Source organism: Mixophyes fleayi, chromosome 3 (assembly GCF_038048845.1).
Source record: "Mixophyes fleayi isolate aMixFle1 chromosome 3, aMixFle1.hap1, whole genome shotgun sequence".
Taxonomy (NCBI): domain Eukaryota; kingdom Metazoa; phylum Chordata; class Amphibia; order Anura; family Limnodynastidae; genus Mixophyes; species Mixophyes fleayi.
The window spans coordinates 314409474-314424823 of NC_134404.1; the positions used below are offsets into that span (position 1 = coordinate 314409474).

Here is a 15350-nt window from a genome sequence, read left to right on the forward strand (position 1 = left end):
CATTTAGAGCCGGATGCAAAGTCCGTTTTAGGCGCATCCAACAAACAAACACTACCACACATGTGCAGAAAGCACCAAATCCGCCTGCATCTTGGACGCAATTAACACTTGCGACTTACTCCGAGAGAATGGGAGGAACACGGAATTGTGAAGGTGTGACCATGTAAATAAATCCTAGTCGCAGTGAGGCACAGACGCAACACACGTCAAAACAGGGCTAAAGCTGTGCGGCAAGAATTAGGTGGCGCAAGTGTTATCTAGCTGCAGGATCTGCTCGCAGCTCAATAGGGTATTAAGAGTGGGACGCAACTGGGGTTGATTGCCACTCCTAATACCCTACCAAGCTGCGGCACACTCCCACTCCTAAACTTCTTAAATGGATTTTGCGTCCGACTCCAAATGAGGTCCAAAGTGTTCTGCTAGCAGCTTGTTGCAGTGTATGCTGCAACATAGTTTTTGCTCTTAATACAACAGAAGAGTATTGCACATTGGTAGAGGAAAATAAATCAGGACTGACTGGTGCTGGCAAAGGCTGACATTGTATAACTAATGAAAATAGGATAAGTGCTCTTTACGAATTCAAAAAGCATGACTTGAAACAGTATGTTGATATGTATGTTTTTTTTTTGCTACATTGTAGTTGACTTTTTTAATGTCATGTGACAAAAGCATTAATAGATATATTTTACCTCTAGAGTCCCAGTCAATGTGGGTGATATAGCTGGACGCACCCTTGCATATACCGACTCTCTTGCTCGTAAGCACATTATAGATATCAACAAAATTATCATGAGAAGCCACAGCCAGATATTTTCCAGCATCTGCAAAAGACATTAAAATATCATTATAGTGTAATGCATTATCTCTCAATAAAGATCTCTGTGATGAATGAGTCATTGATCTTCCAAGAATAAAGATAACAGCTCTGGTATAGTAAAAATAAAAACACGCCAACCATTCAATGAAAACTATATAAAAGCCACTGCTGGATGGCTATAAATGAACCACATTCAAATTGTAATAGAAAATTATGCTGAAAATAATGATTTTATTCAGTTGTGCGTATAACCAATAACATTTATCGAAAAATCCAATTTTGTGTATTGAACTGTTACTAAAGCACAAAATTACATAATCAATCATAAGAATTGTGCCTCTGTGATACATTTATTCTTCACAATACTCCTGTATGCACACAATACAGTACAGTAAATTATAATACAATGCAATATAACCTCTTCTCAATAATGTTTATCATACTTCCTGCTTCACGTTGTAAGAATATTACTAAGCACTTCTGCAGTCATATAAGCGGTGGAACAAGGCATCGCCTGGTGGTCCCCCATAATCTGGTTGGCAGGGAAGGAGATATTGCTCCATCTTCACAGGACATGCACCGGAATAGTGACTGTTCAGAAGGGACCTCGTTTGGCTATACTGGCAGCAGAGTGGGAGCCTTGGGAGGGTGGCCTGGTATTGCCGGGCCCTCTTCCGCTCTGTGCCCCATAGCGGATGTAGTACCAGTAGTTCTCTACCAGATATGGTAACATTTTTACACACTTGTCCACCCCACCCTATCCTAAGACAATTCCCTTCTCATGCTCCACCTGACCCTTCCACCCTATTATCTCCATTTGCCATCCTGCCCCATGCTAAACAACATCCTCCTTTCCACCTACCTCTCCCTCTCGCTTCCCTCTAACCCTACTATCTCCATTTGCTACCACACCCCATCCTAAACAACTCCATCCTGTCACTCCACCTACCTCACCCTCCCTTTTCCCTCCACCTCTATTGTCCCCTATTGCTACCACACTCCATCCTAAACAACTCCCTCCTGTCACTCCACCTACCTCTCCCTCTCGCTTACATTATTATAATTTTTCCCCTGGTGTTTTTATTATGCATTTCACAGAGGAATGTTCAACAACCACATACATCTAATGATTGGAGTATCAGAATGGAGACATACCTGGTGAGAACTTAATATCTGCTATCATTTCCTTCCTGTGATGAAAAGATACCATGTCCTCAAGAGTGTCAGCATTTACCACCATAAAGCTGCCATCATTCAGGCCTACAGCTAAGGCTTTCCCATCTGGAGAGAAGGCACAGCACCGTCCGCCTGAAACACAGCACACCACATGTAATATAATGGTGACCAGTCCTCAGCTATAGGATCCATTATCTGGAAACCATTACCCAAAGGCAATTGCTGCTGCTCAGTGAAAAGCACAATCATTATGTACCTCTACCTACAGTCATTGTGAGTAGCGCTGCTAAACAACCAACAGAGTAAGAGAATATTAAGGGAAGTGTATGGACAGCTGGGGTCCCAGGCATTCCAGGAAATAGAACCCTATAAGTAAGAGATACCATAAGGCTCAGTTACATCTCAAAATCCTGATGTGTACAGCTGAATTCAAAAGATTTAGAAGCAAAGTCATAAAAGATAAGACAGGGGTTATGCTTAAATAAAACATTGTAATTAATTGAACTATGTGTAAATTTGTCAAAAATGTACAAGGTCCTTCTTGGGAGCCTTAAATACAGTAGGATCCCATGGAGATACTCCTGCTGTTTAGCCAGGGGAATTGAGGGTTATGATATACAGCATTTAGGCAGATATCCTTTTTATCCTACTGCAATATTACTTTCCATTAGCCTATCATACTACATAATATCGGATATTATTATTAACCTTTCTTTATATAGTGACAACATCACTTTATCATTCACATCAGTCATAAGAAATGATGATATCTGTGTCTATATTGGCCCATACTAACCAATAAGACTAAGCCTGGCCAATCTGTAGCTCTCCAGGTCTTGTGAATCTACAAGTCCCAGCATGCTTTGCCAGAAGATAACCAGCTAATTGCTGGCCTGGCATGCTGGGACTTGTACTGTCACAACACCCAGAGAGCCACAGGTTGACCCGGCCTGAATGAGACCTAAACTATACTAACTTACAGTGTGGTTGACATTACCAGTGTTGGAGTTGTTGCCTGACCCAAGATACTCACCCTTTTTCAGCTTCCGCACAGCCAGCATGCGGTGTTGGGAGGAGAGTTCCCAGATCCTGAGTGTTTTGTCATCACTCACTGTGGCACTTATAGGCAGCTGGGGGTGGGTTGCCAAACCCCAGACTTCTCCTTCCATATGTCCCTGTCAAGAAAAAAACAATAAAAATGTAAGTCGGGCAGCACGGTGGCTTAGTGGTTAGCACTTCTGCCTCACAGCACTGGAGTCATGAGTTCGATTCCCAACCATGGCCTTATCTGTGTGGAGTTTGTATGTTCTCCCTGTGTTTGCATGGGTTTCCTCTGGGTGCTCCAGTTTCCTCCCACACTCCAAAAACATACAGGTAGGTTAATTGGCTGCTATCAAAATTGACCCTAGTCTGTGTCTGTGTGTGTGTATGGGACAGGGACTGATGTGAATGAGTTCTCTGTCAATCAGTGAACTCTGATTGGCTGCTGTAGCTCAGTAAATGTAAAAGCAAATAGTGCATTAGTCCACAATCACATTTTTAATGTTGGAGCACATCTCAGCTATCATGTTTTCTGGGTGTGTATGAGACAAAAAAAGGTTAATAATCACCAATTTAGAGCCAAGATATCTATCACCTGACATAAAACGAGCTTTGGCATGACATGCGATCCCTCATGGTTTGCATGAATATAGTACCAATAACTAATATTTCTATATGTACTAGATATAGTAACATATCACACTACACAAGGATAACTATATTCTCATTTTTTTATGTACTAGTATCTCATACATAGGCAAAACAAACCAAGGTGCTAAATAGAACAAAAATATGTTTTAAATTTTCAGCAAGATTTTTTTTTTACATACTACAGCATTTTATTATATATACTTAACCCCACTAGATATTTAGGGCCTGATACATTAAGCAAAGTGAACGCTCTGCAGACAGACACAACACACTGCAGAATACACACATTACATATGTGCAATATAAAGGCCCAACAGAACGCACAGAATTTTTATTTTATTAAAGACATTAACGCCTTCAAATATAATCATTAATAAAATACTTTCATTTTATCAGGATGTTATTAATGCCTACTGTATATAAAATGCATTTTTACAGTTGCTACTGATTACAAACACATGTTTGAGCATGCATGTTCGACCGTCATCACTATCAATCAGCACTGACACCTGCCCTATAACTGATGCAAGTGATACAGCTGAAAATCACATATCTGAGAGATGCCCAAAGCTTGAATCGGATGCTGTTGTGGGCGTTCGACATTGGCACACTCATACTGTACATTGCCTATGTGCATACGCCCCTTCCTTCTCCCATCTCACTGTCAGAAGTGTCCTTTGCATCCAAAGATGAATTGGACGTATTTGCGTTCACAGTCCGTTTCTGGGCATGCGCAGAGCAATTTTATGCAAAATACGGCACATATCGGCATTTACGTTCCTTAACCTGGTGTCATTGTGGTGGAAAGATGGTACACAGACGTTGAGGTGGGTCATTATGACCCGGGTATATTTGATGACTGATTTTGAAACTTTAAGGATGATTTTGGAAGGTTATTAATATATTTGGAATAATGAACTATTGAATGAGGCATTTTGATTAAAAAAAAAGTCACAGAGGATAGAAAAAGAACTTCTGTGTTATTGTTAATAGCTTAACAAAAATTAAACTTTCATTGACTTAAGTATGAGATCTTTGAAAATTGAAACACTACAAAAACAAAATCAATCTTACAACTAAGCAGTTTCACCCAGCTTATCACTACAATTACTGCAATATAAAATCAGGTGTTCCGGGCATATAAATCTGTAACACACTTGGCATGTATGAGTGGTCTTATGATCTTTTTTAGCGGGACACATGACATCTTTTTCGAACTCCTGGTACTTTTGCTGGTGGCTCCGCTGAAGATTCTCCAGTGAAATCTCTAACGCTTACGCAGATTTATTATTTTAATTATTATTTATTTATTACCATCTAATATATATAAGCCTAGCGGCGTGTGTTAGTGTGTGTTTGTGTGTGTGTGTGTGTGTGTGTGTGTAAAAAACTATTTTCTCAGAAAGGGCTCATCCAATTGACCTGAAATTTGGTATACTGACATTATTTGACAAAAAAATGATAATAGTGAAGTCAGTTAACTTCCATCATCCCCCCTTCACCCTGTGGGAGGGGTAGTAAAGGCTAAATTTACCAGTTGAGGGCTCAAACTCTTGATCGTGTGGGTATTTATTTACCAGAGCCTGTGTTTGGTCATGGACAATTGTATGTCGCATTTTCACGAGTACGGAGAAACAGTGATGTGAAAGTGCAGGTTATGAATACTGCCCTTCAAGGAAGACTGATTGAGCACAGCGATAAGGTGTTTAGCAGAAACGTTGTGTATCGAGAGGTTTTAGAACAGTAAGACGATGGAGATTAAGGATGTGGCGATGAAGATGAAGGATGAGGTGATGGAGAAGAATGATGAGGTGGTGACATGAGGACAAAACCACGTTAAAAAAGGGCGCTTACGTCGGGAAGTAACGCTCTTCCCCTGAGGAGGCCTGGCCTAGCCCCAAATGCATGACAAGAACCTTTTTAACACCTTAAGTAGCTTGATTTGACTAGAATGCATGAGTATCATGCACGGGTTAACTTGTTTATTTATAGAGCGCCACTAATTTTGCAGCGCTGTACAGAGAACTCATTCACATCAGTTCCTGCCCCATTGGGGCTTACAGTCTAAATTCCCTAACATACAGACAGAGACGGACGGACAGACACAGACTAGGATCAATTTTTTTAGCAGCCAATTAACCTACCAGTATGTTTTTTTTGGGAGTGTGGGAGGAAACTGGAACATACAAACTCCACACAGATAAGGCCATGGTCGGGAATTGAACTCATGACCCCAGTGCTGTAAGGCAGAACTGCTAACCACTTAGACACCGTGCTGCCCACGAAATACATCTTTCCCGGATGCTCAAGTGTTCATTTAGGAGAGCAAGACCCAAGGTTTTGATGAATTTACGTTGTTTCTGCGACACACTATTATTATTACACCGATATATATATTGTGATTCCAGCCATATTTAGCCTGGAATAAAAAATAATCAGGGTCCGTTTTCTCGAATTGCGTCTCACATCATATTGCAAAGTTCGTCTGCAACATCTACTCAAATGAATAAATAAAACATCACATACTAAAATGGCACAAAACTGTTACACCAAAACTGAGGTTGGGTCATAATAACCTTTCAGGAGTTTTTACCCGTCTAGTTCTCTGTGCTGACGCCAGCTGACTGAGTGGTAGCGGGAAACGGGTAGAGAGGGGTCTTAATGCCAGCTACGGAGAGGTTTGGCAATGTCACATAGCTAAGTAAAAAGATACATGCAATTTAAAACGCTCTGGGACTCCGGGTAAATGAATCAGGCCCATAATATTTTGTATTTTAGAATGTTGGACTGAAACAATTAAGATTTCATTGTTTAGATGGTACAGTGTGTTGTAATTTAGCTCTGCCAGGCAAATAGAGATCAATATTACAAGTCTGCAGTGGACACTATTCTAAACTGATAAACATTTACAAGGTTTTCCAGAACACCATAATTACATCTCATAACTTCTGCATTTCATGCATTAGTCAATACATGTTTCCATTGATCTAATCAATCTACAAAATAATGCTATTTCCAACTAATTGAATTAACCTTGCTGCTCCATCCACCTACTTTTCTTAAAAAAAACCAAGATGTATAACTGCATTTCTGAGCCGCTAACAAGGCTATCCTGTATTATGGCTAATTTCAGAGATATACATTAAATTAGAAAACAGACCCATATTAAATTCAAATGAAAATCTGAAATGTTAATATGAGAAAGTCAACTGAATATTTTTATTTGAAGGAAAGCTATCATGAACATACATTTTAATCTGTTGTTGAAAATTAAATATTCACAGCACTTTAATTAGAATGTAATAGTATTGATTCTAAAGGTTCTATAATACACGGAATAAAATATTTAAAGATTTGTGCAATTTGGATGGAGAATGCACCTCTAAATAATGTAAGTATTCTTACTTCAAACTGACAGCTCCTCTATAATAAATCAAGGTTTTCAAGCGGTTAAATCGACTTTACATTATGCTGTTTCAATTGTAAATTGTTGACTCCCACTAACAGAACAATTAGAATATAAGGAGTATTCAGTAACGTCACTGATGGAGTCTTATAAATGTAGGGTGGGCCTCAAAATATTCTGCTCAACATTAAAATAAGTTTTAGTAAGAGCCTCACTCGGAAAGTGATACATTTGGGGATAGTTTCAAAGTTTTGTTCTTTTTGGAGGGTTTTCAATACTTCTGGGTATAACTTATATTTTGTTTGAACATTACTACATTTTTCCCCTAAAGTCTAAAAGCAGACCGAGAAATAATACATTAAGGACCTCATTTAGAGTCGGACGCAAAGTCTGTGTAAGAAGTTTAGGAGCGGGAGTGTGCCGCAGCTTGGTAGTGTATTACGAGTGTCAAGCAACCCCAGTTGCGTCCCAGTCTTAATACCCTATGGAGCTGCAAGCAGTTCCTGCAGCTAGCTAACGCTTGTGCCACCTAATTCCTGCCGCACAGCTTTAGCCCTGTTTTGATGTGTGTTGCGTCTGTGCCTCACTGCGGCTAGGATGTATTTACAGGGTCACACCTTCACAATTCCGCGTTCCTCCCATTCTCTTGTAGTGAGTGGCAAGCTGTCGCAAGTATTAATTGCGTCCAAGATGTAGGCGGATTTGGGTCTTTCTGCACATGCGTGTTTTTTTGTTGGATGCGCCTAAAAGGGACTTTGCGGCTGCCTCTAAATGAGGCCCAGAGAGTCATGTCCCTACATACAAGCAAAGGTGCAGTTCTGTCTAGTATTTTGTAAAATGCCAGGTTTTTTAGACCTGCTTCTGACAGGTAAGACACCTCAAACCTCACGTGATGTTGTCTGTAAGTAGTGCAAAAAAGAGTAAGAAATACAAATTCCTCTCCCACCCTGCTATGAGACCACACATATAGGTGCATTGTATATTTATGGTACAAATATTTAAGGATTTAAAACTTATAGAATTATGATTACCATAGAACCCACCATTTCTAGGTGGGGGGAAACTGATTACTTATTCAGCCCTCCCCCCGTCCCCATTGGACCAGCCCAATGCTCTTAGAGAAAGGATGGGGATATTCTGTCACTCTTTACTTATGAAATATAAGGTGTGATAACACTGCATGTGGTTGAGGGGTTTTCAAAGTGCCATATATCGCATGCAGTTTGAGGTTTCAGCATCCAAACCTCAGGAGAGTAAATCTTGCATTATGGAGCAGGCGGATGAAAACCACAGCTAGATACATTTTGTCCCGTGTAACATATACAAAAGAGAGGTAGAACATAGGAGCTTCCTAACAACAAATAGGCCTAATAAACGTATGGCCCTGTGTTGTGTTTGAAGCAAAAAAAAAAGTTCAGGCACCACCAAACATAGCATTAATATAACAAGCTGTGCCAAAAAAATAATTGCTCATAACAACTTTACACACCACTAAATAATGCAAGTCAGACGAAAATGTATAAAAATATATGAATGCATATAAAGGAAAATGTAGGACTGCATGACACTTCAAAAACACATGTAAAAAACACCACAAGAGGGTAAAATGCAAAAACAGCTTCTTCAAATGAAGGGAATCATTCGCAATTCTTGCATTTTGGAATTGTCATTCACCTGGATATCCCCCTCCTATTATTTTTTGGTCCCTCAATAAGCTTCTATTCATCTGCTCTTATTGTTTTTTTTGTTTTTTGAATATAATGTTTTTATTGAGTTTTATAGGCAGAGGTAAAACATACAAGGGAACAATTAACTCACAGGTAGTAATGTGCAAATCAGTGAAACATATTATCAACAGGAGTATGAACAAAGTACAAAGTATATTCCTAGGACAGGTTATAGGGAGACAATATTATTTTTTCTTTGCTTTGTTGTTTTGGTGGATGTGCACAGTTTCTACCTGACCACACGTATCATTTCTCTTTCTCATTACCTGTTGATTTGTGAGGTCTATTTGCTGAAGAGGGTCTGAGCTTTCTCTCCTAGTGAACACGTGTATTTATAATACGTATGTCATGGAACACCTCCGTAAAGCCATATATGTTTACCTTTACAAATAAGTTTAATCATAAAAGCCGACCTGTGTTTCTAGCCCGAATGGTACATACTTTTTAATGATCGCTTTATTCAAGATATTACATGTTGGGATTTTTGGATTGAAAAGCAAATCAACTGAATTTTGGAGCCTCCTGCTCTGGTGAAAGTATTTATACACGGCTGCTCTTGAATTAAGCAGCTCATCTCGCCCCTTTTGGAGTTAACGTCATGAATTGGTCTATATTACTGACTGGTGTGCACAGTTGCTAAGGGTATTTTTACCGACTTTTGAGACACAGAGTCGTCATTTCCCAGACTCTTTCTGGCAGGTGGCCAGCAGTCAGTGCAGTATAATCCAACACTGTCATCCTTGGTGTCAGAGAGTGATGTATGTTAGTGGCACTCTGTCACGTGTGTCCTGGCTGTCCTTATGTACCATGATGTACAGTGGATCCCAGCACTGACCTCTGCTGTCTCAGCAGCTTCTACCCTGAGGCAAGTTTTCACCTGGGGCAACTAAGCAAACATGAAGCCAAACTAAGCATTTACACGTTACTACCAACACAGTGTAGTGATGTTACGCTCTGGCCGAGCTGATGCAGGAGAATCTGGAGTAAAAATGCACAGATATACAAAACGAAGTTCAGTATCCAATTTGGTTATTTATGTATTTTGTTATTATAATGCTCCTCCTTATCAGTATTCTGTGAAGTCTGTTTTATATCTGGCTAATGTCAGGTGTTAGCATGTTGTTACTGCTGTTATTGAAGGACAGTATTAGTAAAAGACTAGATCCTCCCACAGACAGAAGATGACAATTAGATGGAACACAGAGCAGCTTCATAGAAAATAGTCCAGTTCATTAACTGTAACGTTGCCCACATAGGGCCTGATTCAGTAAGGAATGTAAATGCCGATACGTGCCGTATGTTATGTTAAATCGCACTGCACATGCCCAGAAATGGACCATACGCCAGTGAACGTGAGAACATCCAATTAGTCTTCGAGCGCAAAGCACACTTCTGAGAGCCCACGTTTTCATGGGCGGAAAGAGGAGGGGATTGGTAGTATGCACATACTCAATGTACAGGAAGGATGTGCCAAGCTCGAGCACACGCTGCAGTGCCCGATTCCAGCTTTGGGCATTTCAAAGGTATGTGTTTTTCTATTGTATAGTTTGCACCAACTACAGGTCAGGTGTGAGTGCCGAGTGATAGTGATGCCTGCTAGAACATAGGTTTTCAATCAAAAGCAACTTTAAAAATGCATTTTATGTACAGTAGACATTAATAACGTCACTATAAATGTATTTTATGGGGGGGGGGGGGGGGGCACCTTTTTTAAATGTTCATTCATTAATGACTATAATATTAACAGGTGACAATCATTTTATTTTTTTTTCCCTGTGTGTTCTGCTGGGACTTTATATTCCACATATGTATTGTACAAATCCTGCAGTGTTTGTATTTATCAGGGCTGAGCGCACCTGGAGCCGTAATCAAAAGACATTTCTCCAGATCCGCTTCTAGTTGAATACAGACGTGTATATGAGCGATTTCTAAGGATGAGCGGGCTCGGATTCCGCTAATCCGAGCCCACCCGAACAGTGCGGATCCGACGGGATCTGAGCACTGTTCGGGTATTTTGCGGCGCCAAAAAAATGAAAGTGAGGCTCTGACGTCCAAGTCTCGCATCGGATCTCGCGAGACTCGGATTGCATAAATTCCCCTCTAGCGGCCGCCATTTTCATTTGGGCTGTGATCAGGGAAGAGGGAGGTTATAGGGTAGTGATGCTCCTGCGTGATCAGTCCAGTGGTGGTTTATGCTTGTGTGTCCAGTGCTCTGTCCTTGCTGAGTCCAGTGGTGCTTTTGTCCTGTGCTCCTTCCTGCTGAGTCCAGTGGTGCTTTGGCCAGTGTCTGTCCTGCTGAGTCCAGTGGTGCTTTAGTCCTGGGCATTTTTGTGCTAAGTCCATAGTAATTTTCTAATTATTAAAAACGCCAAAAAAAATTTAAAAATAAAATAAAAAAACATTATACCAAAAAAATTAAAAAAAAATTAAAAAATAATTTAAAAAGTATAAAAAAATTCTAGAGCAATATATTATTGCAGTCCTGAAATATTAGTACTGAAATACCTACGTTCACTTTTTGTGCAGTCCTAAAAAATAGGAACTGCAATCTATATTACTACGTTCACTTTTTGTGCAGTTCAAAAAAATAGAAACTGCAATCTATATTACTACGTTCACTGTTTCTGCAGTCCAAAATATAGGAACTGCAATCTATATTACTACGTTCACTGTTTCTGCAGTCCCAAAAATAGTAACTGCAATCTATATTACTACGTTCACTGTTTCAGCAGTCCAAAAAATAGGAACTGCAATCTATATTACTACGTTCACTGTTTCAGCAGTCCAAAAAATAGGAACTGCAATCTATATTACTACGTTCACTGTTTCTGCAGTCCCAAAGTGTGTGTGGTTTAGGGGTACGCTCTCTTGTGCTGCATATAATGGAGTACAAAAATTTGGAGGATAAAGTAGGGAAAGATCAAGACCCACTTCCTCCTAATGCTGAAGCTGCTGCCACTAGTCATGACATAGACGATGAAATGCCATCAACGTCGTCTGCCAAGGGCGATGCCCAATCTCCTAGTAGAGGGCATGTAAAATCCAAAAAGCCAAAGTTCACTACAATTAGTAAAAAAAGAAAATTCAAATCATCAGACGAGAAACGTAAACTTGCCAATATGCCATTTACAAAACGGAGTGGCAAAGAACGGCTTAGGCCCTGGCCCGTGTTCATGACTAGTGGTTCAGCTTCACCCAAGGATCTAAGCCCTCCTCCTCCCCACCCCTCTAAAAAATTTAAGAGACTTAAGCTGTCATCAACAACACAGCAAACAACTCTGCCTTCTAAAGAGATGGCATCACAAATCCCCAAGGCGAGACCAAGGGTGTTGGTGGTTGCGAAGCCTGACCTTCCCATCACTGTACGGGAAGAGGTGGCTCCTTCCACCATTTGCAGCACGCCCTCTGCATATGCTGGAAGGATCACCCACAGTCCAGTTACTGATTTGGCTAAGGTGTGAATGTTGTACACCGGGAGGAGGATATTGATGTAGCTGGCGCTGAGGAGGAACTTGACGAGGAGGATGCTGATGTGGTTATCATAAATGAGCCACCAGGGGGGGAAACAGTTGTTGTCCATGGGATGAAAAAGCCCATCGTCATGCCTGGTCAGAAGACAAAAAAATCCACCTCTTCTGTCTGGAGTTATTTTTATCCCAATCCGGACAACAAATGTATGGCCATATGTAGCTTATGTAAAGCTCTAATAAGCAGGGGTAAGGATCTTGGCCACCTAGGGACATCCTCCCTTATACGTCACCTGAAGAACCTTCATAATTCAGTGTTTAGTTCAGGACCTGTGGCTAGGACCGTCAGCAGTCCAGGGACACCTAAATCCCTTGGTCCTGTTGGATACACACCACCAACACCCTCTTCGTCAACTTCCTCCACGATCTCCATCAGATTTAGTCCTGCAGGCCATGTCACCAGCCAGACTGAGTCCTCTTCAATACGGGAGTCATCTGAGGAATCCTGCAGCGGTACGCCTACTACTGCCGCTACTGCTGTTGCTGCTGGTAGTCGGTCATCTTCCCAGAGGGGAAGTCGCAAGAACGCTACGTCTTTCACCAAACAGTTGACCGTCCAACAGTCGTTTGCCATGACCACAAAGTACGACAGTAGTCACCCTATTGCAAAGCGGATAACTGCGGCCTTAACAGCTATGTTGGTGTTAGACGTGCATCCGGTGTCCGCCATCTGTGCAGTGGAATTTAGACAGTTGAAGGAGGTATTGTGGCCCCGGTACCAAATTGGGTACCGTGGCCACTCCACTACGCAGTCCAGAAATCTTAGTATCTGATATTAAACTACGTTCACTGTTCCTGCTACATCAAAAAAGCATGAACATGCCCTGCCATCAACAAAAACAAGAGGTAGTGACGCACTTGAACTCCACCCTCTATATGCTGCAGAGGATGGAGGAGCAGCCATCTGTGCAGTGGAATTTAGACAAGTTGAAGGAGGTATTGTGGCCCCGGTACCAAATTGGGTACTGGGGCCACTCCACTACGAAGTCCAGAAATCTTAGTATCAGATATTAAACTACGTTCACTGTTCCTGCTACATCAAAAAAACATGAACATGCCCTGCCATCAACAAAAACAAGAGGTAGTGACGCGCTTGAACTCCACCCTCTATATGCTGCAGAGGATGGAGGAGCAGCCATCTGTGCAGTGGAATTTAGACAAGTTGAAGGAGGTATTGTGGCCCCGGTACCAAATTGGGTACCGGGGCCACTCCACTACGCAGTCCAGAAATCTTAGTATCAGATATTAAAGTACGTTCACTGTTCCTGCAGTGCATAAATATTAGTATCAGATATTAAAGTACGTTCACTGTTCCTGCAGTGCATAAATATTAGTATCAGATATTAAAGTACGTTCACTGTTCCTGCAGTGCATAAATATTAGTATCAGATATTAAAGTACGTTCACTGTTCCTGCAGTGCATAAATATTAGTATCAGATATTAAATTACGTTCACTGTTCCTGCTACATCAAAAAAGCATGAACATGCCCTGCCATCAACAAAAACAAGAGGTAGTGACGCGCTTGAACTCCACCCTCTATATGCTGCAGAGGATGGAGGAGCAGAAAAAGGCCATTCAAGCCTACACAGCCACCTACGATGGGCCACGTGTTTGTGCCGCCGACTTGTGTCGCTTTGCTTAGACATCCAGCTACCTCGGTGCAACCTTTTGGACTAAAAACAATATTGTGAGGTGTGAGGTGTTCACAATAGACTGGAAATTAGTGGAAATGAATGTTATTGAGGTTAATAATAGTGTAGGAGTGAAAAAAAAACCAAATATGGATTTTAGCACTTTTTATGCTTTTTTAAAAAAAAAATCAGAACCCAAAACCCAAAATTAGAACCAAAACCTTTCATGGGGTGTTTTGGCAAAACAAATCAGAACTCAAAACCTCAAGCTAATCAGAACCCAAAACCCAAAACACCAAAAGTGCCCGGTGCACACCCTTAGCGATTTCAGTGCATTTTAAAAAAATATGCACAATATTTTGTTTTGTGTACTTTAATGAATCAGGGCCATAATGTTTTCAGTATGTAATTCCCTTGATGATGCATTATATGTGTGTTTTACACACCCTGAAACATTTTCTGTGCTTCCTGAAGACCTGCTAATGAACTGGAAAATGTAATAAGAAACTGCGGTATGTTTCTTGTCTAATTATCATCTCTAACTGCTCATAGTCAGACCGCACTGTCAGTATTAGGATTATAAGCATCCAAGCTCTCAAAAGACAAAACTACATTCCTCATACATTGGCTCTTCACAGATAGCAAAATACAAAAAAAAAAAACATCCAAGAAAAACGCTAATCAACATTACACAAGGTTTTGTAATTAAATATATTGAAATTTTCAACAAAAAAAAAAGATATATTTTACAACACATTTTAAAAAATATTATGTGTAATTTATCCCCTGACAAGAAAACGTACAAACTGATAAAAGGTGATGACCAGAAAATTGATGTTTGGATGGAAGCGTTATAATTTATGAGGCGGGTACATTCCTTTTAGGGAATGGATATCTGAACTAGTATGTCACAATACACAAGTGATTATAATATATTTACATAGTTCTGTAAATATTTGTGATGTCATGACTTCAGTAATTACAAGGAAACCATCAGTATAAAGACTAAGACACCTTCTCCTGTACATTATAAGAATATCAGAAGTCACCTTAGATTTTCGTACCATAAGTACTGAAGTCATTTATCTGATCACAAAACTCACTGTAACTTTTAATATTCTGATAAATTACACTAAGTTGAACAATAAACCAGATACAAAAACATGATCATATGTATGTGGAAAGAAACCAATAATCTCACCTGAACAAGCAATGTTATTGGGCCACTTTTATCAATTTCCAGAACTTCTCCATTCTTAGTCCCAACCAAAATGTGTCCATGGCCCAAAGTGATGGCACAAATTGAAGGATTGTCTTCTAAAAGTAAGCCTAAAATGTGACGGCAGAGTCATTTAAGAACCTGTAAGAGCAG

At 40.4% G+C, this 15350-nt stretch overlaps 1 protein-coding gene across 2 annotated transcripts in view; it reads right to left on the bottom strand.

Moving 5' to 3' along the window:
* Positions 1-15350, bottom strand: part of EML6 (EMAP like 6) — a 131047-nt gene that overhangs the window by 43123 nt on the left and 72574 nt on the right. For both annotated transcript variants that reach the window (XM_075204046.1, XM_075204045.1), the window contains exons 20-23: positions 15180-15307; positions 3027-3168; positions 1973-2125; positions 690-821 (exon numbers count right to left, since the gene is read on the bottom strand). In XM_075204046.1, the coding sequence (XP_075060147.1) occupies positions 690-821; positions 1973-2125; positions 3027-3168; positions 15180-15307 (555 nt within the window). The remainder of the gene's footprint in view (positions 1-689; positions 822-1972; positions 2126-3026; positions 3169-15179; positions 15308-15350) is intronic.